At 49.9% G+C, this 27,678-nt stretch overlaps 1 protein-coding gene across 4 annotated transcripts; it reads right to left on the bottom strand.

Moving 5' to 3' along the window:
- Nucleotides 1–61: 61 nt before the first annotated feature.
- TJAP1 (tight junction associated protein 1) lies at nucleotides 62–24,844 on the bottom strand. Of its 4 annotated transcripts, none has more exons than XM_016212826.2 (11): nucleotides 24,614–24,844; nucleotides 14,975–15,111; nucleotides 7,987–8,084; nucleotides 6,680–6,805; nucleotides 5,154–5,182; nucleotides 4,273–4,434; nucleotides 4,000–4,066; nucleotides 3,734–3,763; nucleotides 2,878–2,985; nucleotides 2,697–2,780; nucleotides 62–1,909 (listed from the first exon to the last, which is right to left on the bottom strand). In XM_016212826.2, exons 4-11 carry the CDS (start codon nucleotides 6,776–6,778, stop codon nucleotides 812–814), a joined length of 1,677 nt encoding a protein of 558 aa, XP_016068312.1. In that variant the 5' UTR covers nucleotides 6,779–6,805; nucleotides 7,987–8,084; nucleotides 14,975–15,111; nucleotides 24,614–24,844; the 3' UTR covers nucleotides 62–811. The 4 variants fall into 4 exon arrangements, with proteins under 4 accessions (XP_016068312.1, XP_016068314.1, XP_016068315.1 ...); XM_016212828.2 differs by having other exon boundaries at nucleotides 6,680–6,802; XM_016212829.2 differs by lacking the exon at nucleotides 3,734–3,763.
- Between the last annotated feature and the right edge of the window lie 2,834 nt (nucleotides 24,845–27,678).

Raw genomic sequence — 27,678 nt, 5'->3', positions numbered from 1 at the left:
ATCACAGGGACTGGGAATACTCAAGAACGGGGAGCAGAATGGTCATTAATAGACAAATTAGTCCATAACAGTAAAATAGTTTTATTTTAAAATAGTCATTGATGTGAAAATTTCCCAAAGCTGGGAGTAACAGTCTAGAGCCAAGATTGGGAGGGGGGCCAGGCCTCACCTAGAGCCCAGCTTGAGGCCCCTGAGTCCCACCCTCTACTCCCTTCCAGAGGGAGGAAGGAAACTGCTGAGAGCCCTGAGTCAGCCTTCTCCCTCACCCAAGGGCATGCTGTGCCAGGCCCTGTGAAGGCAACAGCTTGTGCAGAGGATTTGGGGAGAGAGGGAAACAGGTGGAAAATAGAAAGGTTAGTAGAAAATAGAAATTAGAGATTAATAATCCCAATGATACCCTCCCATCAAAAAACAAAACAAAGCAAACACCTCATGGCTCTGAAAGGAAGGTGGAGGGTGAACACTGATGTGAAAAGCTGGACACTGATGTGCTCAGCTTCCCAGAACAGCCCGATTTGGGCTGGACTGATCTGAAGAAAGGTCTTGAGCCCTGGCTGCATGTTACCTTTGGAGAATAAATATTTCAAGAAGAAAAGGGGGAAACCATGAGGCAAGCTGGTGCCAGTCAGCCAATGTGGCTGAAAGGCCTGGTGTGGCCCACTGCCTGACCCTCCCCGCACAGGGAACAGAGCTGTGCAGGCCTAGAGGGACGCAAGTTCAAGGGCTTGGGCTCGGTAGGGGACAGTGAGCTGCAAGGATCGGGTTTCCTTGCAGTCCCAGTGTAGCAGTGGCAGGAAGGCAAGCAGGGGCCCTAGTTGAGCAGGTTGCCCTGCTCCTGGGCCTGGGTCAAGCTGTCCTTGCGGTGCAGGTGGTGCACCCCCATCCTCTTGGGGCTGCGCTGAGGGCGGCTGGAGCTGGGAAGTGCCCAGGTCCTGCCCTCAGTGTGGGAAATACCAGGCCCCTTCTCTGTGCCACTATCACTGGGCAGCAGGCTCTGTTGTTCTTCTTCGGGGCTGATGGGCAGGTTCAGCTCTTCCTCTTCTTCCTCCCTGGGAAGGTCAGAGTCAGGTTCTCTTGGCAGCAAAAGCCCACTCTCACTGGGTGGGGAAGAAGGGGCCTGAACCTCCTCATCTCTGTCAGTGGGGCTGAGAGCAAAATGGCGCTGCAGCTCAGGGAGTGCATCATGTCCAAAGGCTGTTCGCTGGGCCACAGCGGCCGGTGGTGGAGTGCGGTCCACAAATGCCCGCTGCCAGCTGGCCAGCAGGTCCTCCTCAGAGCTGGCAGAGCTGGCTGCGGTGCTGAGTGTTGGGGCTGGGCTGGGCTGGTGATGGGGTGAGGCCTGGGCTGAGGCAGGGCTGCTGGGCACTGGGCTAGGACGGGCCCGCTCACTCCCCTCCTCCACCAGGCTCAGGGAAATGGCCTGGCGGGTAGCATAAGTGCAGTTGGGCAGGGGGCTATTGCGGGGGATTCGCACCTTATCCTCAGAGAACTCTATTACCTTTCGGCCAGGATACAGAGGGTGTGGTGGAGATGGGGTGGGGTAGGGGCTCAGCTTCTCAAAGGCGGGCAGAGATACCTCCTCATCTGGGGAGCCCCCAGCAGTGCTCAAAGAGTGGCACTCCCCATTGGGTTGGGGAATGGGGCTGCCAGGGACTGGGGGACTGGCTAGGTCACCTGGGGCACCCCCACTCATGTCTACATGTACAAAGACATCCTCAGCCAAGGGGCGCCCAGCACTGCCTGACTGGGCTGAATTGAGCAGTAGAGACTCTGGCTTCTCCAACACCCGGGCAATGACTGAGGTGGGTACGACAGTCCCTGGTGCCAGGCTGGGGGCAGGGTCTGGGCTGGCAGCCTCTTGACCACTGTGCAGATGTTTCCGAACCATGTCCTGTAGCTCACAGGGCAGCTGGAGTAAAAGAGCAGGAAAAGGGAAAAGAGACATGAATGATCCCAACCTCAGATAGGCTGACTCATGGCAAAAGTCATGGTTACCACATGCAAGTACCACTGTGTGGTTGGCACTTTGCTGTCTCCTGTGCTTATAGCATGCCCAGGTATGTCCTCATTTCACAGATAAATTGAGGCTCAGTAGGGACAAAATAGCTTGAAGCCTTTAACACCAGGAAGATCTGAACCCAGAAGCGGTGCTGAGTTCCACATGCTCTCAAACCTCTCTCTCTTTGATCTTAGCAGTGTCATCTGCCCAAACCAGACATAAGTTTGAGGCTCTGTACTAACCAGCAGCCTTGGGAATGTTCCCACTCCTTCTTTAGGCCCCATCAACCTTGGGCCTGTGGATCTTGGGTCTAGAGTTTGCCCCTTGGAGTAAGGGTATCAGTTGGGCCTAATACTCTTGAAATATTTTTATGGCTGAAATATTCTTATGGCTGATAGCTCTGGCCACCCCTTCCTTCCTGCAGGGGATCCTGAAATTGGGTCGTATCCCCCCCCCCCCCCCGTCTCTCCCAAAAACAACAACAGGGCCAGCCCTCAGCCCTAGTGATGAGCCCTTGACAGCATACAGGACACAAACCAGTGACAGAGTTGACTGGCTTGAGAGGAAACATGGAGGCCAAGGGAAGGCAAAGCAGTAAGGGGTAGTTAAAGGCAGGAGGATGGAGAGAGGTGTAGAAACTGGAGTTAGAGGCATCCTAAAAAGGCTGGACTGGCATTGGGGTGGGTTTTGTACTCACATCAGCAAATTTGTGGTTACGGAAGTGGGATTTGTTGCACTTAAGGAGCTGCACAGCCAGGTTGCAGTCCAGCCGGTACCGCTCCTGCACATACAGACATGGTTCAGAGTCCAGCCCTGCCCAAGGGCTGGGTCAGGACAAAGCCAGCCACAGGTGAGGAAGGCCCCGGAAGTACACATACATTGAGCTCCTCCAGCTTATTGATGGTGTTCTTGGCATCCAGCAGCTTGTTGGTCAGCTCTACAATCTCCCAGTCCAGTGTCTTCCTATCCATCTCAGCCTTCTTGATCTGAAGCACAAGACTTGGTGAACCCAGCCCACGTGCCGGCCAGCTCTTCCTCCCCCTCCCCTCCTCCCAGCCCAGAGACACAGGAAGCCACAAGTGCTAGGGCAGCCAAGGCACATGGAATAGACAGATGATGGACAGACAAAAGGAGACCAGACACTCTCCTGTTCTCCAGGCTGACTGTGGAGCGGGGGTTTTCTGAGCACGACCTGCTGTCACCTGGGCCCAGCAGTATAAGAGGCTGCCCATCCCTTGAGGGAACTCTACACACCAGGCAAGGGGCTGGTACCCAAGAGGTGATACTGCGCAAACCCAAGCACTGAAGCCTATGTATGTAGCTGTTTCCAGGACCAGGCTAGGAGGGAGGAGGAGGGAGGAGGCTAGGTGGCAGCTGGGGGAGCCTGTGAGATTATCCAGTTGAGCTGGGAGGGAGTGCAGGCTCAAAAGCAGCCTCTGATCTTCAGCTCATAGGCTGGATCTACAGCCCACTTCCCCCAAATGGCTTGGGCTTGCTGCCACTGCAGCCGAGAAGCTGTGAGTGTTCAGTGGTGACATCAATCAGTACCTCTGCTTGGGCCAAGAGCAGGCTCCCAGCTGTCCCCCAGGAAGGAGGCACTGACTACTGAACAGGCCTCACATAAGGAAGAGGACAGGAGTGGGCAGAGGGAAATGACTAGGGCCCCAGCAAGTCCAGATCTCAACTGAGGAGGAGGCCAGGGCAAGGGAGAAAACACACAAACTCAGACGCAACTGCAAAAATCCAGCTGTGGCTAAGAGAGGCCTGAGAGGAGAGTGCAGCAGCAACGGTGGCAGCATGAGGGGAAGACGAGGAGAGAAGAGAAACAGTGTGAGCATTAAGACAGTCCTGACTTGCACAGCACACTGCAGTCCCCTCCCCCCACTACCCTCTCCCCCCTCCCCAAGCCCCAGGGCAGAATGGCATTCCCTTGGCAAGTCCTAGCCCCCTGCTAAGCTGTGAGCACAGTGCCAGCCAAACTGCCCTCCCAGACAGATTACCAGCGTCTGCAGCTTGTCCTCCAGCTCCTGGTTGGTCCTCTGGGAAGCTGTGTAGCTGTTCTGCAGCCTGTAGAATACAAGGCAGACTGCTGGGTCAAGGTCCTGTTCTTCAGGCCCTGCTCAGCGTCTCCAAAAGGGATGCTGGGAAAGTCGTTCTCCTCCCTGAACTTCAGTTTTCTCAGCAGAATCAGATGACCTCTGAGACCTCTTCCAGCTAACCCCCAATGAATGGGGAGACGCGTGCATGTGTGTCCCAGTCCCTCATTCCCATACCTGCGGAACTTGTCCTTAAATTTGTCTAGCTCCTCGCGGCTCTGGCCCAGCTCCAGCTCTAGGCAGTCCTGCCCAATTTCCAGCTCACGCTCCAGGGCCTCAGTGCGCCTGGTGGCCAAGGCTAGGCGCCTGCGAAGCTCCTCATTCTCCTGCTGCAACAGCCTGGCAGAGGAGGGGTCAAGGGCAGAGAGGCATCAAAGAGAGAAGGGCCAGCCCTGGAGCCCCAGGCTGGTCAGGAAGGACGGAGTAGGGATGACATGAAGACAGGCAACTAGGGGCAGGGGACTCCTTAAGACTCAGCCCTGCTGGCCCTGAGACCATAGCCTGGCTTGGGGGGGAGGGGGGTAGAAGGGATAGTAGATGGTAGTCCACCCCTCCCCCACTGGAAAAGAATGAGAAGACAGAATTGGGCGGGGGTACAATTCTCAGTCTGTCTCTGGTTACAGCCCAAGCCAGCTGGCCACCAAGCCCCCAGCTTCAGTTTCCCCACTGCACAATCGGCCTGCTCCATTATTAATCTCCTAGAAATCCAGCCCAGCACTGCCCTCCTCTCCAGAGGCCTCACGTGGCTAACAGAAAGGGCTCCTGGGAGGCAGCTGGCACAGGAGAGCCAGGAGCTGGGAAGGGTTTGCTGGCAAGAGCAGGCCCTCAGAGCCATCCCCTCCTTGATTCTAGGCTCTCTTACAGCCCATGGAACAAACCTTTTTTTCCAAAGGAATATCCACATCAAGCCTCCTCCCAGAATCGCTAAAACACCCCACCCCAACTGAACATTTACCTCTACCTAATCCAAGGAAAAGCCCAACTATACCAAGAGCCTTGCCTGGAGCTAAGAGGGACAGAGTTGAAGCAGGGCAGGCTCTTGGGCAGCAGATACTCACTTCATCCTCTCGGCGTCAGTCAGGGACTCCTGGGCACAAAAGAACAGAAGCTTGAGGCTCAGATCTAGACTACTGGCTTCCTGCTTGGCCCACCCTCCAAAAAGCCCTGGAAAGAGCCATTTCTGAAGCCCAAAGACTCTCTCAGCAGAAGTGGGCTGCAGTAAGCGCCCTATAGAGATGGAGACAATCCAGTAACTCCCAGGAAAGCCTAGATCACTCTTCCCATGCCAACTAGAAGATTCAAGAACCCCTCTCAACCCTCACCCTTACAACAGCTCAAAGGCCTAGAGCCAATTGCAAGTAAGTCCTGGTACCCATGCTACCTCTCCCAGGGATAAAGAGAGCCTCTCTCAGCCATTCACTGGGATCCTATGAAGCCTGCAGGCAAGGCAGAGGCCTTCCAGGGAAGTAAAGAAATCAGGCTGATATAGTAGGGCCCCGAGCTCTGACCATCAGGCAGAATCAGGCCCTTACAGAGGTTTGGGAGGAACAAGTGTGTGGACCAAGGAGAACCGCTGGGGTAATCCTGACTGAGGAGTGAAATGTCTGGTTTTGCTTTTAACCTCCTACCCCAGCCTCCCCAAGTCCCTACATTGGTCATGGCCCAAGAGTCAGGGCTCAGCCAGACACAAATCAGAGCAGCCACGTGCTATGGCTAGAGGGAAATGTCACTCCAAACTGAACTGACTGCTTCAAAAACCAGTCAGGGTTAGGAAAATGTGGTGGGTGACCCAGACTATGGACTCTGGAGCCACTGGCACTTGGATTTGATCCGTTTCTACCACACAGTGGTTATATTAACCTGACTGAGCCCTAGTATCCTCATCTACAAAATTAGGGCACCTAGCACAATACCTGGACTTTTTATTTACTGCTCTCCGAGCTGAAATGGGCAAGTCATGGCATCTCTGCCCTGAATCTGACTGAAGTGGCCATGGTACCCTGATGCTCAGCATTTGCTGACGCTCTCTCAAATTCTGTAATGCGCTCCATGCACTGCCACAGGGGGAAACCCAGCAGCAAGGAGAATAAACCACCGCAGCATTCGTTTCCTGCTGTTAGTGAGCTTAACGAGGGACAATAACTAATGGATTTCACAAATGTCAGCCAAACAAAGCAAAGCTGGAGGAAGGGCCGGACTTCTGGGGATAGTGAGGAACAGCTGGTCTGGTGGAAGTAGCTGGAGCACCGCCTCCCCACAGCCCCCAGAGGGGCCGCAGATTAAACAACTCTCTCCATTAGTGGAGGACAGAGCCCCAGCCTCCAGCAGGTTACGACCTCCCGGTCTGGTGGGTTCCCTCTTGCAGAATGAACAACTGCATGTGTGGGGCCATTTCTACAGAGCTACCAAGACTCTGGGGCTCCCTGACATGTGGACATGTGCTCCTGGCTGGTTTCTATGAGCCTACACTGTCCCCACCAGCAATGCCATACTCTCACCCAACTCGGGCGGGTGAAGTCAATCAGACACCCAGCCTCAGAGGCCTGCCTCTGCCAGCCAGGGTGGGGGTACCAGTCTTGCTGACCTCCTGCTCAAGCTGAGATCCAGGAACTTCCAGCCGCAACTCCCGATGCTCAGGTGGTGCCTTACGGTAGGGTTTCTTAGCAGGGGCTGCACTGGTCATTCTGGGAGGTGAGGGCTCCTCGACCTGCTGAGGAGAAGCAAGGAAGGAGGAGACTCAGAAAGGAGAGAAAGTGGCCTCTGGACTGAGGGAAAAGGATGGTAAAAGGGGACATATGTAGGAGCCACCAGGCAGGCAGGCAGGCTTGGGCATTGCTGGGGTCACTAGAAGGGCTGGATTCTGGAGTGTCAGTGCCCAAGGAGTCAGGAAAGTGCTGAAGGGGGGCATGGGTCCAATAGGAACACAGAGGTGGAAAAGGCAGGACCTAGGGCCTGGGCACTAGAAAGAGTATGCTCTGCCCAAGGAGTGAGTAGAGAGTCTGAAGGCAGCCTACTAGTCTCCTTTGGGGGCTCAGAAGGAGACCTGGAAGGGAAAACTGCTCTCTATACATCAGCTTCCTCGACTCTAAATTGGGGTGAGAGTAACACCAATTTCCTAGGGTTATTGTGAAGATTATATAAAGCACTAAGAATAGTACCTGACACTTAGGAAATGGTCATTAAATGTTAGCTTAAAAAATATAACTGGCCCGGTTGGGCGTGGCTCAGCGGTTGAGCGTTGACCTAGGATCCAGGCGATCAGGGTTCGATTCCCGGTCAGGGCACATGCCCGGGTTGTGGGCTAGGCAGCCGATGAATGACTCTCTCATCATTGATGTTTCTATCTCTCTCTCTCCCTCTCCTCTCCTCTCTCTGAAATCAATAAAGATATATTTAAAAAAAAAAAATATATATATATATATATATATATAACTGGCCCGGTTGGGCGTGGCTCAGCGGTTAAGTGTCGACCTAGGATCCAGGCGATCAGGGTTCGATTCCCGGTCAGGGCACATGCCCGGGTTGTGGGCTAGGCAGCCGATCAATGACTCTCTCATCACTGATGTTTCTATCTCTCTCTCTCTCTCTCTCTCCCTCTTCTTTCCTCTCTCTGAAATCAATAAAGATATTTAAATTTATATATATATATATATATGTAAATATATATATATAACTGTAACTGTAAAGTAAGGGTTTGAGGATAATCGCCCAACCCAGGCTCCTCAGTGGGGGTCTCTGAGCTTGAGAGAGCCCTGAAGGCCAAGCCCCACTGGCCTCCACCACTCTCCTTTCACCAGCCCCCCAACAAGAGGGGCCACCTGCTGGCCCCCTCACCAGCCAGCCTCTCCAGAAGAGAGTCACATGGGGGGTGCAGGCCTCACAGGGACATACCGTCTGTTTGTCAGCAGCTCACTCTGTTCCGCTGTCCAGGAGTTAGCCCTCGGCTCTCCGCATCCCACGGCCCCTCCACTTCCTCTAGCCAAAAGCTCCTGAAACCAGAGAAGGGAAGAAAGGGGAAACCAGGTGTCAGCCACCTGTCTGTCAGTGCCACAGGCCACCCTGCCCAGTCTAGGACCTGGAAGGCCCCCCCCTCCCCCAGGGAGAGTCAGCCACAAAACCATGGGACAGGGGGTTAGAGGGGGAAGCGGTGGAGGTGTGAGAGGACTAGAAGCACTGAGCTCCTGCCTTTTCCATGAATAATGTCACATGTGTCTGTGTATGTGTTCATGGTCTCAGCTTACCCACATGCCCAATTCTGAAACAGGTCTGGTCCTGTCTTGTCCCTATCCTACCCCACATCTGTCCTATTCATCTCCCAGGCCTCTCAGAGTCTGGAAACTAGTAAGAGGTTTGGAGAACATGGGTTACACAAGAGAATACCAGGAAAAAGCCTAGAAAAGATGCAAGAAGATGCTAGAAAGAAAGCTCCTAGCAGTTTCCAGGAGCCCAAAGACTACCTCTGTATACAATGGTGGTAAACAGACTTTGTGATGAGGAGGGGTAGGTATAGGAGAGAAAATCTAAAAAGGCAGCAGTTTAGAGCAATGATGATTCTCAAACAGGGTGACTTTGGTCCCCCCTCTCTCCCTTCTCAGATATCTATCTGGCAAATGTCTGAAGACATATCTGGTTATCACAATAGGAGTGGGTGCTATTGGCATCTAGTGGGTAGAGGCCAGGGCTGCTGCTAAACATCCTGCGATGCACAGGACGCCCCCTCAAGAAAGAATTATCAGCACAGCGTTGACAGTGCCACGGTTGAGAAACCCTGGTGTAGAAAACCCAAGCCCAGGGAGCTGAGACATGGGAGTTTCAGACTCAGTGATGCTTCTGACACCCTGTGTGGCTCTTGCTCACTAGGGAAGCCTTTCTCATCTGCCCTAGGGGGCTGGACTGCGTAACCTATGTGGTTCCCTCCAGGTTCTCAGGGTTCAGAGCTCTGCCCCCACCTGTAATAAACTAGACCGCAGCAGGGGGGCAGCAGCCACCACAGGGACCAATGGAGGCAGTAACCTTAGGTGGCCTCCTGGGCATAAACAACCTTCCTGCTGCCTTCCACCTAAACAGAGCTGGGGGCTGAAGGAAGCCTTGTGGGCTAAAGCGTGTGTTCCTGCTGTTGGGACATGCCCTGGCCATGACTCCTGTCACATTTCAACAGGGCCTGAGGCAGAAAGAACGGTGAGGGTGTAGGGAGGGTGGGGAAGCAGGAGTGGCCTCCCTCTTCTGTCTGAACAGCCTGGTCTCTGGCTTGGGGTTCTGGAGGAGCTGGGGTGTGACAGCAGGCACGAGCCGCCAACCTCCACCCCTTTGATGGTGAAGCAGAACGTGTCCCCACAGGGCATAAGCAGCATGCTGTGTCAAGCTGACTCTCTGCACAGGAATCCGGGCGGGCCTGAAAGGACAGTACATTCCTAGGGTGTGGGGAGCAAACAAGTCACCCCTACAGGTTCCCCAGGGCTACCCCTTCAGAGGGCTCCAGGGTGAGCACTTTTATGGCCTGGGGAAGAGGCCCAGAAAGCCCAAACCAGCCTGGGTACCTGGGTTCTGATACACAGGGTGTATAAGTAGAGGGGTGTATTTGAGTTGGAAAAGTGGGTAGAGCCAGAGACACAGAAGTAAGCATTACATGTGGCCAAAGAGATTCTATAAAAGCCAGGGGAGGCTCCTGTGCTGGCCTTTGCCTTCTCCCCTTCTCTATAGAGAATCCAGGCCCCTGCTCTCATGTGATCCCCAGTCAGCTGGGTAGCCCCTTTGTCCCTGCAGGCCCCTTTGTGTACCCTCCTCTGTTTTCAGCTGCTTCTTTTCTTCCCTACCCTATTCCTGCCAATGCCCACACTGTCCTCTAGGCTCCAGGACATGTGTATGGGCAGTGGACAGGGAGGACACTGACTGCTCAGGTATCTGGTAATTCTACCTGTAAGGAGAGTGGCCTCACTCCACGCTCCACAGCTCTCACTCTAATTGCCACAGATCCTACAGCTATCCTGCCTTGTCCTGACCTCAAGTCCCCACTCCCCAGCCCCAGAGCACATATTCCCAGGCCTTCCACAGCCAGATAGTCTGGTGTGCTGAGGGGGCAGACAGCGTGGATGTGGGTGGCAGTGAGATGGGGAGTAAATGCAGACACGGACTCTCTGGGGTAAATGGTGGGGAGATGGAATGGTTCTCTCTCCCAGCCAGAGCCTACTCTTTTCACGCATGTCACAGGGAGGGGAACCACTCTCAACTAGGGAAGCAGAAGGCCATGCCCACTAAGGGGACAGCCCACCAGGGAGCCTGTAGTGTCCCCAGCACAAGTCCACAAGGGAAAGTCTGTGCCACTACCTGCTCTCTGTCCATAAATACCAGTGCATGTCAGAGCCTTGCTCCAACTCCTGAGATCTGCTAAGTGCCCCAGATACAGCCTATAGGGGCCCACAATGCCAGCACTGAACAGGAACACAGTGGGCCTGGCAGGCCGCTGTCCTTGACTAGAAGCGCTCCAGGGAAGGACAGGCCCAGGGGGAAAACAATGCCAGGTAGAGTGGAGAACAGAACAGGAAGCAGCTGGACACCAGGCCCAGAGGCTGGGGGAAGAAAGGCAAGCTGAAAAGCAGCAGAGCAGACCCTCCAGGAAGTCCAGCTACCAGGTACAGCCTCCACTGGCCACATCTCCACCAAGAGGTTCCCAGGTGGCCTTGTAGTGTTTCAGCCCAAGGAAGACTCCAACCCTGCATGGAGAAAAGGAGGCCTCCAGGGAAAGCAGCTGGCAGTTCAGAATGGGCCATGGGCCATGATGAGCAAGCAAGCAAGCCTTTAGGGCCTCCTGGTGCCCAGCTCTGGAAAATGGTCCTCTGGGAGGTCTAGAAATTGCCAGGGAAGAATCTCACTCCAAACTACTGGAGCTTCAAGGAATGGGGCAGATGACTAAGGATGTGGAGCTACCAGATCACATGCTGGGTTTTACTGCAAGTACAGCTGTGCTCTGAAAGAAAGGCTGAGGCGTACAATAAAACCTCTGGCTGACCCAGTTTGGTCTGAGGCTCCTTGGGCTGGACCTGCAGGCACTGTAGAGGGAGACACCCAGAGCAGCAGTAAACCCTCCCCATCTCAGGGAGGTTAGGTGAGAAGAAAAGGCAGCTCTCTTCACCCCTCGCTGCCCCCCACCAACCCGCCCCCTCCTTCCTCTTCTGCATAGTATTCATTCTTCGCTTACTCAAAATCAGGAGGAGAGACTCAACCCTATATCTGCTGGGGTGGAGGGGGGGTGGTGATAGCTTCCTAATTGCCATGTTGCAATCTGCCAGTCGGTGCAGGCCGCCTGTTGCCGCCTGCCCTGTATTAAATACCTTCTCCCTGATTACAGCCCATGGGGCATGATTAGCTGCCTCCAGAGAACAAAGTCTGCTTTCATTAGAAATGGGACTCTCACGCACAGTGAACCTACACTGTGACCCTGAACAGCTGAGCAGCGAGTGTAGACAGAGACAGATATAAGGAGAAATGTGTGTCAGAAGTTGGGTGAGCAGTACCCTTTAATCAAAGGACAAAAAATTTGCCAAGCGTCACTCTAACCAGGAGATGGAACTCATATCTGCTCCTTTTTTGTGGATATGAAGTATGGGAATGTGACCAGGGGCTTCCACTGTGGTCAGGGATCACTGCTGCTGGAGATGGAGCAGGATAGAGAGAAAACTTTTCAGAATCCTGATTTTCTCCAAACCACTATCCTTACTCCTACTCCCAGCAGACACCCACAGGAGGCAACAGCAAGTTCACGTTCAAGAGCCAAGGACACCCGCTCACTTCCTTTTGCCATCCTTTCTATGGGATTCCCCAAGGACCAGAGCAAAGTCAAAGACACAGGAGAGGAAAGGAGGTCCAAGCACCCCTCTCAGGGCTCAGAAAGGCCACCCCTTCAACACTGGCCCAGCAGAGGGAGAATGGATTAAATCCAAAATGGGTGTGGCTATTTGGCTTTTCAAACTTCTGCCTTCCCCCATCAGATGTCTTCTCCAGCTTCCAAGTTCTGCCCTACAACTTTACTGCCAGGTTCAGCTGCCCTGCCCTAGAAAGATGGACTGCCACCCCCGCTCTCCACATCACCCATGCTCTCTTCAGGAAATTACAGCCCCAACAGTTTATCTGGGCTCAGACTACTTACGAACCAATGATACACCTTTCTGCTCACAGATGTCACTGAATCAAGCAAGTGGGACACTTTGAGGGGTCAATGAACCCAACGTTCTCAATTATGAAGAGCCCACACATCACCACCAAAATCATTAGGGCTCTTCTTCATAACCCACCCAAGAAAAGTCAAATGGAAGTCAGGAATCACTGCTGTTATTAAAATGAAAGGAAAACCAGCCCTTCAGAATATGCCAGCTGTGCTGTGTACTGCCATAATTCCCTTGGAACCTGGCAAGATATAAATAAGAGAAATAAATACAAGCCCTTCCTAAAGCTCCTACTCAACTGCTAAAACATGCATGTCTGATGACACAGGAACTAGCGCTACCTCTGTGGGAACTGTCCTCAGCTAAAAGCTAACTGTTCTGCCCTGGCCAGTGCTGCTCAGTGGTTAGAGTGTCGGCCCATGCTCTGAAAGGCTGCAGGTTCGATCCTCAGCCCCAGTGGTAAGGGTTCGTGCGCGAGGTGACAAGTGGATGTTTCTCTCTCTCTCCCTCCCTCCTACTCTCTCTAGACAATCAATGGAAAAAATATCCTTGAGTGAGGATTTAAATAAATAAAATAAAAGCTAACTGTCCTCAGTTGTATGTAGAGTCTGAACTCTACAAGCCTGGTGGAAGCTGCACCACAAGCCCCTAAAATCCAGGCTATGACTCCAGCTGAGGCAGAGACACACAAACCAGCCCTGTAACCAGGTGACTGGGCAGGGGTCCCCACTACCATTAATATGGCCCCTCTCCACCTGGACTGTCAGTGAACAGCAAAATAGTCCTCCAGCACAGTGAGCAGATCCTACCAGAACTCTTGGGGCTCAGCCTTCCCCACACTGACCCCCGGGTGGGTGCCCCTCCTGAGTGCCACCAGCCCCCAGTTTCCGGCATGCAGCTGTTCCTGAGATACATGAGCAAAGCCCTCAGCAATCCTGGGCGCGTGGCAGGCAAGCAGCCAGCAGCTCATGGGGTGGGGCCTGGGAAGGCTCTTCTCTGGGCTGGTGACTAGGCTGGAAGATGCCAGTCTGTGCCCAGACCAGCCCTGCTGCCCCTCTGACAGCCATGCCTGCCACCCCTCTGGGCAAGTACAATCTCTCCCTCTTGGGACAAGCTGCCTGCGGCCCTGCCCTGGCTTTATGCCTGCTCTAAGCAGAACAGACTGACAGGTTTTTAATAGCCAAAATGGGTGGGTAGTATTCTGCCACAGAGTAATCCTGAGGACTCAGAACTAAAGCTGGTGACCTCGAGTGCTCACCTGGCTCCCCACCTGAGCAAATAACTCAAGTCTATCACCTGACCTCATCCAAGCAAACACTAGACAGGAACAAAGGGGTTGACAACTACTGATGCTGATCCAAGCAAACCAAACCCTCCCCTCATAAAGAGAGGGCAAAAAATCCCCAAGATCATAAGCAGCACTTGGCAGTAGTCCCCATGCCCTCTCCTAAGTTGGAAGAGCAAAGTGAGGGGTGGTCCTGAACTAAGCCTCTCCTCCAGTCTCCTTTGGCTTTCCTGGCAGAGCCAAGCCACAAACCTCTCCAGCTTTCTAACTCAGGGTCTCTAAATGTCTCAGTAGCATCTACCAGTTCTCACATTTACACACTCCCACCCCATGCCAGTGGACCGCCCACTCACTGCCTTTTCCCTCTCAGCCCAAGGGTAAAGAATAATTTGAGGGCCTCATTTCCCTCTCCAGCCTACCCCATACTGCACAGCCTCCAGAGGCTGGAGACAGAGTTTGTCTGAAGAGTTACCTGTGCACAACACCAGGGAGCTCCAAGCAATCAGCCTTCCTGTTATCTCCAGAACTCCCTTCTCCTTTCCAAGCCTAGAGGGAGAAGGGAGTGTGGCAGGAGCTTCTCCATGGCAGGCCGAGCACCAGCCTCCCAATCTGAGGCCACAGCCTCTCCTAGGCCCACTGTGGAATCGAAAGCAAGTCCTGCTCCCTTGGGCTATGGCGCCCTTCTCAGCTCTTCTCGGCTAAAGTCCACCTAAATAAAGTTCCAGCCCTGGAAGGCAGTGGGGGGCCAAACTCCACCCACTCCACCTCCCAGAGTGACAGTCACCAATGGGAGTTACATCTCAGATGGGTACCTGGTTCTGGGCTCCAGCTTTCAGTTAAAGTAGATTCACTCTTCTGCCCAGGGAATTTCCCACAACTAATCCAAGGTTTTCCTCAACCTCCCCAACCCCAAGGAGAACTTTGCAGCTAACCCGAAATTATTATCCTGGGGTAAGAATAACGGAGACACCATTCAATCTTCCCTCTTGAAAAAGGGAGGATACTACTCTGTCTAAAAGAAAATCTCCATCTGTCTTTGAGGCAGGAAAAGAAACAGCATGCTAACTGAGGGACATTCTCAAACTCCATGGTGCTAAAGGCATATTAAACAGAAACTGACCCAATTCTGTTTTTAAGAAAGATCTGGGAGGCATGGTACAGACTAAGGGGAGGCCAAGTCCCACAGCAGGCTGGCAGATGGGCAGGTGTCCATGCCTAGGAAACCCTCCTCTCCTGGCCATGAAGGGGGCACATCCCCACCCAAAGCAAGGAGACTGGGAAGATGGAGGGAAGCCAGTAATAAGGACCAGAGAGCAGAGGAGATGGCATGAAGTAAGCTAGGGGCAGAAGGTAGCCAGACTGCGGGAGGGAGAGAGGACACAGGCACTGCTGGTGGCATTCCCAGGGTAGGTTAGCTGGCCCAGGTCAGACTCACAGGGTTAGTGTCTTCTCCCCAGCCAGCCAGCTCTCCTGGTTAGCACAGTTAGCGAAAGACTCATGGCAGACACCCTCCAGGCACTCCATATAAACAGACAGCTTGGTTTGTGAGCAGCCCAACTCCCAACTCCGGAGCTGCAAAGAGAGAACAGAAGGAATGCCAAGCTGCAGATGCCCAGGGTAGACACTGCAGTCTCCTGACAGGGAAGGCGCCTCTGGACTCAGTACCAACACTCAGGGAATTTCTCCCACCCAGAAATCATGCCAGGCAAGGTATAGCACTCCCCTGCCACCCAGTGAGTCCAGCTCACTGACCCCATGTAACAAGGCTCTCTGGTTGGTTGATCAACAGGGAGTTCAGCTGTTGTGGAAAGGTAGCTGCTACCAGTGGGGGGCAGCTCCTTTCTCGCCTATTCCCCGAACACTAATGCCAGGCTACACCAGAGCCCTGAAAGCTGGGTTGTAAAAACAAAGCCACCCACAGATGCAGCTGCCACCCATCCCACGCCTGTGCTAGCAGAGTCCACCCACCATCTCCCACAGGCTCTGAGGAAAGGAGCTGGGAGAGAACTGGCCCTGGGATCAAACACTGCAACAAGAGCTGCATCGAAGGCACAGTACAATGGGGCAGTGTGTGACCCAGCCCAGCACTGGGCCAATCAAGGGAAGGGGCAGCACACTGGTACCTCTGAGTTTCTGAAAGGGCCAGGGGAGTGGCTCTTCCCAGGAAGCTGGCCCCAGAGAAACCCACAGAGCAAGGATAAAGGCTACACTATAGCCAGGCTCCCCAGACTCCAACAGGGACTAGTCCAGCCCTCAGAATGAGCAATGACCAGAAAGGCCAGCATTCCCATCACAGCAAGCCCAGGAAACAGCAGAAAACACTTTCCCAAAGCCTCCAGGACCACCCTAAGGAAAGTGACATGCCCTGGATTACAGATCTCAAGGCAAATGCAGCCACAACAGTGGAACCCCAGAGACCCCACAAGAAGCTTTCCTATCCTGGGGCAGTAGGATAGGAAAGCTTCAGCAAATATATTAGCAAATACTGCTCATGCTTAAAAGAGAAAGGCAACACGCTGTCAGGGGAAAAAACAGGGAGGGATTCTCCCTTCTGCCTGGATAGCCTTGCAGATGATGAGATGACCTGGGGTAGAAAGGGGAGAACAGTGACCACCCTGGCCCCACATATGGGCCTGGCCCTTCTCCCAAGCCAAGGTTAATGATTAACACAGGTAGGAAAAAGCCTCCAATAGGCTTCCAGTTGCCTACTCAGTGGGTTCCCCATATTGCTGTGATAACAGCCCAGAGCTCAAAAGGCCAAGGCCTGACTGTGGAGGGTGAGATAACCATCTAGAAGAGAAGGAATTCTTCCTGTGGCCTCTGACCTCTTCCTGGACTGATAACGAAGCACAGCCAAGCTCTCTGGCCAGTGCTGCTCAATGGTGAGAGCTTGGCCGGTGAACTGCAGGGTAGCAGGCTCGATTCCTGGTCAGAGCACATGCCGGGGTTGCAGGCTCAATCCTGATCCCCAGTCGGGGGTGTGCAGGAGCCAGCCAATCAATGACGGCTCTCTCATCATTGTTGTTTCTTTCTCTCTCTCTTTCTCTCTCTCTCCCCCTTCCTCTCTCTGAAATCAATAAAGATATATTTTTTTTAAAAATCAAAAGGACAATATCCTCGGATGAGGATTAACAACAACAAAAAAGCAAGCATGGCCATGAACAGGCCACCTTCAGAATCCTCACCCACAATAATAAGAATAATAAAAAACACCAGCTGGGTCTGGTTTGTTTTCAAAAGGTAGAGCAGCAAGTGACCTGGCTAATACAAAGTTGAAACCAGGTACTTTCTCTTTACTAAAACAGAGGTTGAAAAATCAGGTCATTTTACTTTCCTCCCAGCCAAAGATTATCGATAGAGGACTGAAGGGGGAAAACGGGCGTAAGATGGAGTGTTGATGCCCACATCAGGCTTATATCCATCCTGACTCCCACTCCAGGGCACTCCTGCCGTACAATTTCAGCTCAGAATAAAAATCAATCCCTTCGAGATAGCCAGGGGGCCACTCTGGCTGGAACCTGTAGTAAAGCCTCTCCGCCCTCCCAAGGAGGGAGCCCCAGGGGAACCCCCAAGCTGGGAAGGAGGCTACAACCAGGCTCATCAAAGGTTCCAACAGGGACTACTCGACCCTGGGTAACTTGTTAGGTGAATAGAGCAAATTGAAGAATAGTATGTATTGTTAATGAGTTCTGTTTATTTTATTATTATTATTATTATTTGTTGTTAATCCTCACCTGAGGATATTTTTCCATTGCTTTTCAGAGACAGTGGAAGAGAGAGAGGGAGGGGGAGAGAAACACTGATGTCGAGAGAGACACATCGACTGGTTGCCTCCTGCACGCGCCCCCAGTCCAGACGGGGAGCAAACCCACAATCCAGGTACCTACCCTTGACCGGGAATCAAACCCACGACCCTTCGGTTTGTGGGCCAACACTCTAACACTGAGCAACACCAGCCAGGGTGAGTTTTATTTTATAAGTAATACCTTATTAGAAATGTCTAGAAGGACACAAAATGATTAGAAAGATACATGATAAATAGTTAACAGTTGTTAAAACCGTTAGATAGTTCCCTATTTGGGGGGGAAAGGGTTTAGAAAGGGGCATGGGGGGGTGGTGTCTTTTTACTTTTTATTTTGTGTATTTTTCTGTATGGTTGGTATTTTATACAAGGACTTATGTTTATGATAAAAACATACAATTCCTAGACAAAGAGTCAAAAGCCCTCCATCTGCACTTGCCTTTACTGTTCTGGAAGAGCTTTCCCTTCCATGATATGTCCTTGAATCCTTGTAGCCTAATGAGGCCCACAGAACAGGTGGAGTTCTCCCATTTTGAAGTGACAGAGAGGACAAGTAACTTGCTCAAGACCACAGACTGGGAAAGAACCTTCTGTTTCTAATTCCAGTCAAAGCATGGAAAGCTGTCTTCTCTAGGGAGCCACAGAAAAGCCATGATAATTCTGTCATGTCCTTTATGGATTCCACATGCCACTGAGAGTACAGCTGACACTTCTGAGATAGTAACTAACAAAGAAGAGGTCCCACTCTTCTACTCATGGCCAGTCCTGCTGGTTCACCCAGTCTCCTCTCAAATCTGCTTAACATACAATGTAGCTTATCACTCCTGCCAAGATGCCATCAGTGAAGGCATGCCACGCTGCAATGTACACCCCCAAACCAAGAGACAAGGAGTAACGCCCAGGGAAAAATCCTTCACTCCCCTTAGCTATTGGTTTCATCCTTGTGATTATCTAGGCATTAACAAGGTTGCAGCAAGTCCTGGATGTGAGCTTGGAGCACACCTAGATAGGACTAGTGATACAACAAGAAAAGCAAGGAGGTTACAGGAGCACTAAAAGAAGCTTAATGAATAACAAAGAGGATGCCAGCAGCCAAAGACCTTTTATAAGATGCTAATTCAGCAAAAAAATATGTGGTGTTTCACCTCCTCTTTTAACCCTGTCCTGCTGGCTTGGGGAAATAAAAAGGCTGAAAGGGGAGAGGCGGAAGCCAAACACCTGAAAGATCATTTAACCACATTAACTCAACCCTAAAAAATAATTAGTAATGCTATTAATACTATCACTTTTGTTTATGCAGGACTTTCCTTCCTACACATTCAGAAGGTTTTGCCAGATAGATCCTATTTGCTCCAGTCTCCCTGAGGAAGGACTGGGTGGGGTCACAGTAGCCAGGAGAGCTCAACACCGACTATGTAGGGCCTAAGTGCCTTCAGTAAAAGACCGTTGCCCTCAGCAGCTTAAGAGATAGAAGACTGGGTCCCTAGTTGGGGGGAGACAGAGTAATAGTCACTTGTATTAGAGTACAGTGTGTGCTTTGAGGGCACCAGGAGAGGTACCTGACTGGGGCAGGGGTTTAAGGACCAGACAAGAAGGCTGCCCTCCTGAGGATTCAGACATATCTTCCTCATCTGATTATAAACTCCCACTGGGGTACCACCTGGCATTATACAATTAAGAGGTCTAGACTTCTGGAAACAACTTCCTTTGGTGTCTGCTAGGAACTGGTGTCCTAAGAACTACCCCGCATCAACTACACTAAAAATAAAAAGGCAGCCCGGCCGGGAGTGGCTCAGCGGTTGAGCATCAACCTAGGATCCAGGCAATCGGGGTTCGATTCCCAGTCAGGGCACATGCCCGGGTTGCGGGCTCAATCTCCAATGACTCTCTCATCATTGATGTTTCTATCTCTCTCTCTCCCTCTCCTTTCCTCTCTCTGAAATCAATAAAGATATATTTTAAAAAAATAAAAAATAAAAAAATAAAAAAATAAAAAATAAATAAAAATAAAAAGGCAAAGAAAGGACAGCAACTCTCTCAGCTACCAGCCCCATTCCTGAGGAGTATCTGAGTTAAGCCGGTTCTGTGGCACAAGATCATCAAAGCCCTACGAAAACTAGGCCCAAAAAGTCTGGCTTCCTCAACACCTAGATGTGTTCACCAGCTTCACCCAACACTTCAATTCACAAAACACCAGGAGAAAAAAAATAACATCAGGGGACGTGGATCCTCAAACACACCATCCAGTCATCCACAGCCTTAACTATATTACAAATCCACCATCTACCTGCCCCCGCCTGTATCCACCAAAGTCACCACCAATCTCAAATGCATGTCATGACTTGTCAAAGGAGTCATTACAACACAAGCATGTGGAGAAGCATTAACAATCTTTTTTTGCACAGTCTACTCACTGACAATGTCCCCAACCTCACCTTCTTTATTGCTTCATCACAAGAAAGAAGACTCAATTTTACTCCCACCTCAAAAACGTTCCTGGCTACCTGGCAGAAAGCAAAAGACTTATTCTAGCTTGAATAAAACAAAGCCTTCCTTATACATTTAGTTTTTCAAAATGGAATTTGTTCATTCAACAAAATTTACTGAGTATCTTTCATATGCCAGGCACTGTGCTATATGATGTAAACTCATTACCTCTAATGCTCAATATTCCTGCATGAAAGATAATGCCATTCTCACATTATAAGGTACAAGACCAAGGATTCTACTGGCTAAGCAACTTGCCCAAAGTCCCACAGCTGATAAGTGGCAGAGTCTGGATTTAAACCAGGTCTGCCTAGCTCCAAAATCAGACTCTATCACACTGCTCACCCACTCCCAATTCTCCACATACCCCCACCCTCCCAGTCTCCCCCATCTGACCACCCCTACCCTGTGATCAGGGAGAGTCACTCCTCTACAGGGGGTCAGCTCAGTGAAAGAGATGAACGAGTAAACAGAGAACTCACCATACAAGGTAAGTGCCAGAAAAGAAGTTCAAACACAGGGCTGTGGGGGCCAAGAGGGGGAAAGGAAAGCAGGAAAGTCTTCTCATTGGTGGTGACAGAGGAGCTGGTCTTAGGGGATGAGCAGAGTTTCAGCCACATGGTGAGTATTATGGAGAGAGTACAGTGCACAAGCAAAGAATAAAGTAAATGGATGGCCAGCCACAACAGGTTCAGGCGAGGCAAGAAATTTAGGAGCAATGAAGAACAGGACAGATGAAGTGGAGCGGCAGCAACTCAGGCTAGAGGTTTGGGTTTGGGCCAGAGTGTAGGGAACCTTTTCGCATGTCTAGCCAAAGAGTATGGACTTTATCCTAAAATGGGGGAACCCATGGCATTTCTAAGGAAAGAGAGATCATGTGTGTTTTCATAGGAAAATAATTTCAGCAGAGAAGATAGACTAGAGTTGGGAGAGACTACCCATCACGTTTCATTCATTCTGCATGTACCACAGCATTATAAAGCACCTACTCTGCACCCTGCACTATCCTAAACAAGAGAATACAATAATAAGATACAGCCCCTCTTCTCAGGGCACTTACAGTCTTGTAAGAGTCAGACAAGTAAACAGGCAACTGCAATACAGGATATGTATTAGAAGCACAGAAGAAGGGCACTAAGAGGGAGTGAGGTCCCAAAGGAAGTGACATTTAAACTAAGATGTGAAGGACAAAAAGGAAAGGGAGGAGGAGGAATGTATCCCCGGCAGCAGGACCAACACTTGCAGATGCCCAGGAGCTAGAATGAGGTAAGGTCAGAGCGCTGTTAAGAGACTGAATCCAGGTAAGAAATGAAGGCCTGGTTTACCTAGAGGTCCTTGGCACTCAAAATGAGGTGTTAAGGATGTAAAAGTGTTATATTCAAAGATAATACATGAATAAGGGGTGTTATGAGAAGAAACTGATTTAGACATCTAAAAGAAAACAGTAAAGGGGAGAATCAACTCAAAAATCCATCCGACTTCACCCTGCAGTTTAATCATTTGCTAAAATGTGACCTGAATCCAAGTCTGAGGATTTCTATCTACCAAAACACTAAGATGTACTCGATGGCGATAACACGTTTCAGCATGCTGCCTGCAACACAAGATAAAGTACACTATCCTGATACATGGCTCCTAAGTTAATGGAGGAAGGGAGCAGAGGCTGACAAATCACGTGTGCCACGACAAATAGAAATTTCATCACAGGGCTGGGTAGGAATTCCCAGGGAAAGCCCTAATTCCTAAACCCCCAATTCCCTGAAATCTGGTTAGACACCAGGCGCGTGCCTACTCTGATGGCAGGGTGGAAAGTCATTTACTGAAGAAAAAGATGGGCCCTGAGGGTGACTTAATTAGACAGGACATGACTCAGAAGGAGAAGAGTGAGTTTTAAACACAGGGCAAAGGAAAGCCAGTCTATCAAACCTTGGGCACACCTGTGCCTCAAGGCTGCACAGAGGCCTTCTACCTGGCTAAAGGTAAAAAGACTGAGCACTGAGCCAGGGTCCTCCTCAGTAAAACAAGCCTTAGCAGAAGCACATTTGTTTTCCATTTTCCTCTTAAGCTGGAGGGTGGGAGGGAACTGTTTAAAATGCCATGGTTTTTTTTTTCTGTGTAGTTTGCTACTTGCTATTTTTAAAAGAAAGATGCATCCAGACTGTCCATGAATTTAACACTATGGCTACTTCAACTGCTCATGTCAGTAATCAAAGTCAGAAATGAGCCTTATATTTACATGTACATTAATATACAAACACACATACACACATACACACATTCCTTTAAGCCATGCTTATAGTGGATCCTAATGTCAGTCTGCTCATCCAACCCAGGCCCAAGGTTTTCCAAAGGCCAAGTTGAATCATGAAGAGAGAGTCCAGATTTGGCTAACATGGCACAGAGGGCTCTGTCACCAAGGTCTCAGCACCAGTTATTACTTCTGAGAGGAAGGAGAGAGCTGTGATGAAGAGCTCAGCTCCTAAAACTTTTTTTAAATAACCAAAAAATTTTACTGCAATGTGAGTATACATCTAACCATTATGGTAAACAAAGAGATACAAATTACCACTAGTTATATTTAAAAGTTAACTTTATACTAAATCCAAAAAAAAAGTCTCAGTTGCCAAAGCCAGATTTCCTGGGATCAAATCCCAGATCTGCCACGTATGAGCTCAGTAACCTTGAGCAAATTACTTAACCACTCTGCATCTCTATTTACTCATCTGTAAAATGGGGATAATAGCAGTATCTATTTCATACAGTTATTATAAAAATTACTTAATACATTTAAAGCACTCACAACAGTGCCAGGCACATAAAATGTGCTTGATAAACACTATTAGTATTATCATCACTCAACCGCAAAGAAGATAATTCTACAGAATCAAAGCTTCAGCAGGAAATCATTGGCATTTTGATTTATTTAAATGGCAATTTTATTTATTTAAATGTTTTTATTGATTTGAGAGAAACACTGATCAGCTGCCTCCTGCATGCCCACTACTGGAGATTGAGCCTGAAACCTGGGCATGTGTCCTGACCAGTAATCTGGCTTTGGTAACTGAGCCTTTTTTTAAATGTCAGCCCTGACCAGGAATTGAAACAGCAACCTCTTGGTGCATGGGACAATGCTCAACAAACTGAGCCACACCAGCCAGGGCTTAACATCACTTTAAATTGTTCAAAAAGCTGTACTTCATCTCTCTAACATCAGAATAGCAGCCCGAACCAGTACAGGTCCTCCACAGACTCCAGGTTCCATCATGAAGCAGAAATTAGTGCTGAGATCTGACTAGCATTATAACAACAAATACATATTGAGGGTCAGGTACTGTTCTAAATGCATTTGTGTATTAATTTATTTAATCCTCACAACAGCCCTATGAGATATACTTACCAAACCATTTGATTGAAGAAAAAGCTGAGGCACAGAGAGCTATGTAATTTTTAAAGGTTACACAGCTACAAATGGCAAAGCCAGGATATGAACTAAACAGTCTGGCTCCAGAGTCAGTGCTCTTAACCTGTATGTGCACTCACCACACAGCCCTTGCTGCTTGCTGATGACAATTTCCAAGGGTGCATCCACAAATTGTCCTCAGAAAGAAAAGGTTCCTAACCTTCTAATGGAGTCACAGCTAAATAGCATCAGTGCTTCAGGTACCTGAAGATACTGAAGCTGGCCTAGGAACAGTGATTTGGGTTGGTCTGGAGTCAAACTCCTTTTGGGGGATGGGAGCAGAAAGCTCAGGAGATGGTTAATGAGGTGTCCTAGATCAAACCAGACCTCCTAGTCCAGTCATGAAGCAGATGTCAGCCCTGAAACAGGCTTCAGTAGGAAGCCTACTCCCAACTCTGGCTTGGGATTAACCATAGGGCATCAAAGCAAGTGAGGGCCATATTCACTGCTTTCTGTGGCTCCAGACCCCTTTCTTTTTCTTCAATCCCAAGTCCACTATCTCTAAAGCCATGCTTAGTTTGGCTAATAAACTGATTTTTTTAAATGTGGTTTGATGGAGAGAACACAAAGAGAAGCAAGTTACCAGAAGAGAAAGGGCAAGCTCCATAATCCTTTCCCTCCATCACAACACTGGTCCAGGCTGTAAAGCAGTTCTCAAATATCAGGGGTCTCAGAGAGTTATGTAATAAACATTCCCAGAGCTTTACACCAGTCAGCTTGACCTCTTACCATAAACTGATCTGGATTCTTCTCCCTAATTTCAACCTGCCTTTCCTCTTCCTCTGACCTGATCTACCACCAAATCCACACCCCCAAGATACTAATGAGCCCTTACCAAAAGAAAAGATCAAAAGAAGTAGAAATGCTGCAAGAGTGAACTCAGGAGTTGGTGACAGCAGGTACCTAAATGGTAGTGAACACCATCATAAATTTGTTTTCTCATGACTCCCCACCATCTGTCACCCACAAATCTCCACTTCAGGCAGGATGCCAAACTGAAGATGTGATGGGAAGACTGAAGAAGATACAGTGAACATGTAAGAAAATGCTTGTGACAGGGATGTGTTAAAATATTTTCAGCCTGATCTCTAGGCCCTTGCCCATCCACGTTTGCGTGCACGGATGAAGGCGCACAAGGTTCAATTCTACATCTGACTCTAAAACCAGCATGCAATCCAAGCAGAACACTAATCTAGGGACCACAGGCAAAGGGCAACTTCTATAGAACAGCGCCCTCCTCAGATTAAATGATTCTCAGCATCATTCGGAGTCCATGCATCCTGCTTCGGGGGAGCATGCCAGCCTGTCACCGGAGGCCACCTTACCCGCTCTGGGGTTGGGGTTGGGCAAGTCGCTACCTCTTCTTCTTCCAAGGAGGCACTGTGATTCTTCCAGTCCCTGGGGCCCCTGAGTCTTCAGCTGAAATTGGGGCAGATGCCTCTATAGAAACTGTGGAAAGGCTGATCTAAGTCTGGAAGGGTCATTTGACTTCAGTTCCTTCCTTACCCAAGCTGCCCAGCATCCTCCAGGTTTCTGGTTCCCTTTCCCCACTATGCTCCTCTCCCACCGGCCTGGTACAGTCGGACCTCGGCCACAAGCTCCAGGTTTCTTTACTCTCCGGTTAAAAATTCCCCTCCAATTGGTGACTGCACACCTACTTCGGGCTCCTCCGCCCTGGACCCCTCCCCCAGGGCTGCCATTGGATCCTCTCTTCCTACCCAATCTCCCTCTTTTTTTTTCTCTCTGCCTCCAACCTTCCACCATTCCATTTCCTCTTCTTAGCTCCCGCGCTAGTCCCTCCTCCGCCCTACTCCATGCTAGTGTTCCCACGACCCTCCCCTGAACTCCAGACTCTCGGCCCAACTACTCCAATCCCACAACAAACTTTCTTCCGCGACCCGCTGCCTTCAAGCCGCCATCTTCTCGCGGGGCAGGCCGGGAGTGGCCACAGCTTTGGGAATCCCCACGCACTGGGCGCAGTGCGTCACCGGGGGCGTGGCGATGGGCGTGGCCTCGGGCCGGGCACCGTTTTAAGCGGAAAGATCGGGATCTCCAAAGAGCCGCCTTTGGAGGCCCCGCCGCTGGAGAAGGAAGGAGTGGGAGTAGTGCAATAGCGGGAAGGATGGGGAAAGATTCTGGTATTTAAAAAAAAAAAAAAATGGACAAAACAGCACAAAAATTTGGTGGGAGAGTCTTAGCAGTGGTTCCGCATCATCCAAAGGATAAAAGCAGCTTCTGATTGTCCTGCAGAGATCCGCATAACCAGCCTCTTCCACATTCACCAGCCTAATTTTCCACCTCTCCTCCGGACTTCAGATTCCTAATTGCCCTGTGTATTCAGGTCTTAAATGCCCAAGCCCTCCTCTCCCCTTGCATTATCAATTCCTACTCCTCCAGCCCTCAGCTCAAATTGTCACCTCCTCCAGAAATCCATTTCCAATCCCCCAGACTGGATTTGGTGCTCCTTTTGCACTTGCATACAACTTCATTGTTGCTAGCCTGTGCTACACTTACTCGTTTACATGCTGTATCCCTCACTAAGCTGACGCTCCTTCAAGGCGAAAACTATGTCTGATTTCATCTTCATATTCCCCATTCCCCTGCAGGTACCTGGCATACAGTAAATGCTTAATGGATAAATAGCATGGCATCCTCTAAGGCACTAAGTCTACTTCTGCCTCAGGGCTTTTAGGTTTGTTGTTCCCTGACCCTGGAATGTTCTTCCTCCAGATATTCACTCCCATGCATGTCTCTGCTTATATGTCACCATCTGAGAAGCCTTCCCTGACCACTCGATCTAAACAGCATCCTCAGCCACTCTTCTTTACCCTGCCTTAATTTTCTCTTTCATAGAACTTACTGATATCTGACATATTAAATATTTCTTTGTTTATTGACTATCTCCCACTATAATGCTAACTCTGCAGGTGTGGGACTTTTTCTCACTTGTCACTTGGCCCCAGTGTCTAAAACAATTCCTAGCATAGTAGGTGTTCAATAAATGTTTATTGAACTAATAAATGGCATGGAGATGAGTGATAGAGGAAGTTTGGAATATAGAGGTGGGGAAGAGAGGTTAAAAATACTACAAAATAGAAAATGTTTTATTGGGCCTGTAAAACACTTTCTATTCTGGAGTATTTTTAACCTCTCCTCAGAAAAGAAAGGAGTGGAATGAGAGCCAGGTGGAACTCGGGAGGTGGGTCTTCAGGGAGCAGAGTTCTCCTGGGAAAGCTATAGTTCAGGTAGAGGAAATGGGGTGGGCTGGAGGCCGAGGAGTTTACTCAGATCTAAAGACAACATCCTCCCTGAGCCCAGGCCTCTCTTGGCCAGATGGTTCCGGAGGAGCCTCAGCATCTGTTCCTCTGTAAATTATCCAGTGCTCCCTCCTGCCTGTCCTCTCTGGTGACAGCCGGAACAATTGTCCAGGAATTCCATCTGCTCCCCTGTCCTTCTCCCCTCCATAGCTCATCAACATTTCAGAGCAGAGAGGTGTCCCATTTCTCTGGGCCTAGGGAATGGGAGCTGGGTCTGTCCTTCGGTGGAACTGGCCTCAAGCACTCACTCCACCAACACACACAAATAAAACCTTTGCAGAGACTCCCAGGTCCCCAGAGGGACAGGTCAGTCACCTTTATTTCCCACCCTGTCCATGCTTTCAATCTCATACAAATTTTATTACTGTTAATTTAATAAAATTTCACTAAATGAATCAATTATATTGGTTTTTGCAAAACTTAAAATAAGGGCTCCCAATCATTATACAATCTAAGGTTTCCCTTAAATTGCCAGTTCAAAATGTGACTTTCATTGTCATATAAGACCACAGATTCAGATTTTTTTGAAATACGACTTTTACTGTTTACCAAAAGGAGTCTGCCTGAAAGAAGAATGAGGAAGCTGGTTTTCTTTTCTAAATAGGACCAACTCCCCAGACCTCGTCTCTGCCTTTCCTGAAATTGTTTTGTGATCCACAGAGGGAGCTAAGCCCATGAACTGTCAGATAAACAAATTTATGGTATGTAAATTTGAAAAGTGATCCAAGTTCATATTTTGTAAACAGGAAAAGTATCAGTAAACATAAAAAATGCCTTTGAAAAGAAAGGAAATCGCAGTCCAAAAGTTTTTAACTTTTAGGATATGTGAGATAAAGATATTTTTCTTGGGAGAGACTGGTTTACTTCATCACTCCCTCTGTGGGTGCATGTATACCTATATATCCCTTAGACCACAATTACATAATTGCTCACCATCACCGTAAGAGAACCGTGAGGAAGGTGGTGAAGATTAAAGACCTCTTCTAGGCTTTCAGGGGCTTATGAAGCAGCTGCAATTTTCAAAAGAGTTAGGCTCACTGCATTTTCATGGTAGTTTTCATGTGGTTGTGCCT

This window comes from Miniopterus natalensis, chromosome 5 (assembly GCF_054644295.1).
Source record: "Miniopterus natalensis isolate mMinNat1 chromosome 5, mMinNat1.hap1, whole genome shotgun sequence".
Classification (NCBI taxonomy): domain Eukaryota; kingdom Metazoa; phylum Chordata; class Mammalia; order Chiroptera; family Miniopteridae; genus Miniopterus; species Miniopterus natalensis.
This window is presented reverse-complemented; position numbering and strand designations above follow the sequence as displayed.

What these genes read in the sequence shown, in the direction of transcription:
- TJAP1 (XM_016212826.2), bottom strand. Translation starts at nt 6,778, where the DNA reads ATGACCAGTGCAGCCCCTGCTAAGAAACCCTACCGTAAGGCACCACCT. An exon ending in GATCTCAGCTTGAGCAGGAG is followed by an intron (nt 5,183 to 6,679) that starts GTCAGCAAGACT and finishes TTTTGTGCCCAG; the next exon opens with GAGTCCCTGACTGACGCCGA. An exon ending in AGGACAAGCTGCAGACGCTG is followed by an intron (nt 3,764 to 3,999) that starts GTAATCTGTCTG and finishes CTCTCCTCTCAG; the next exon opens with GCCTCTCTTAGCCACAGCTG.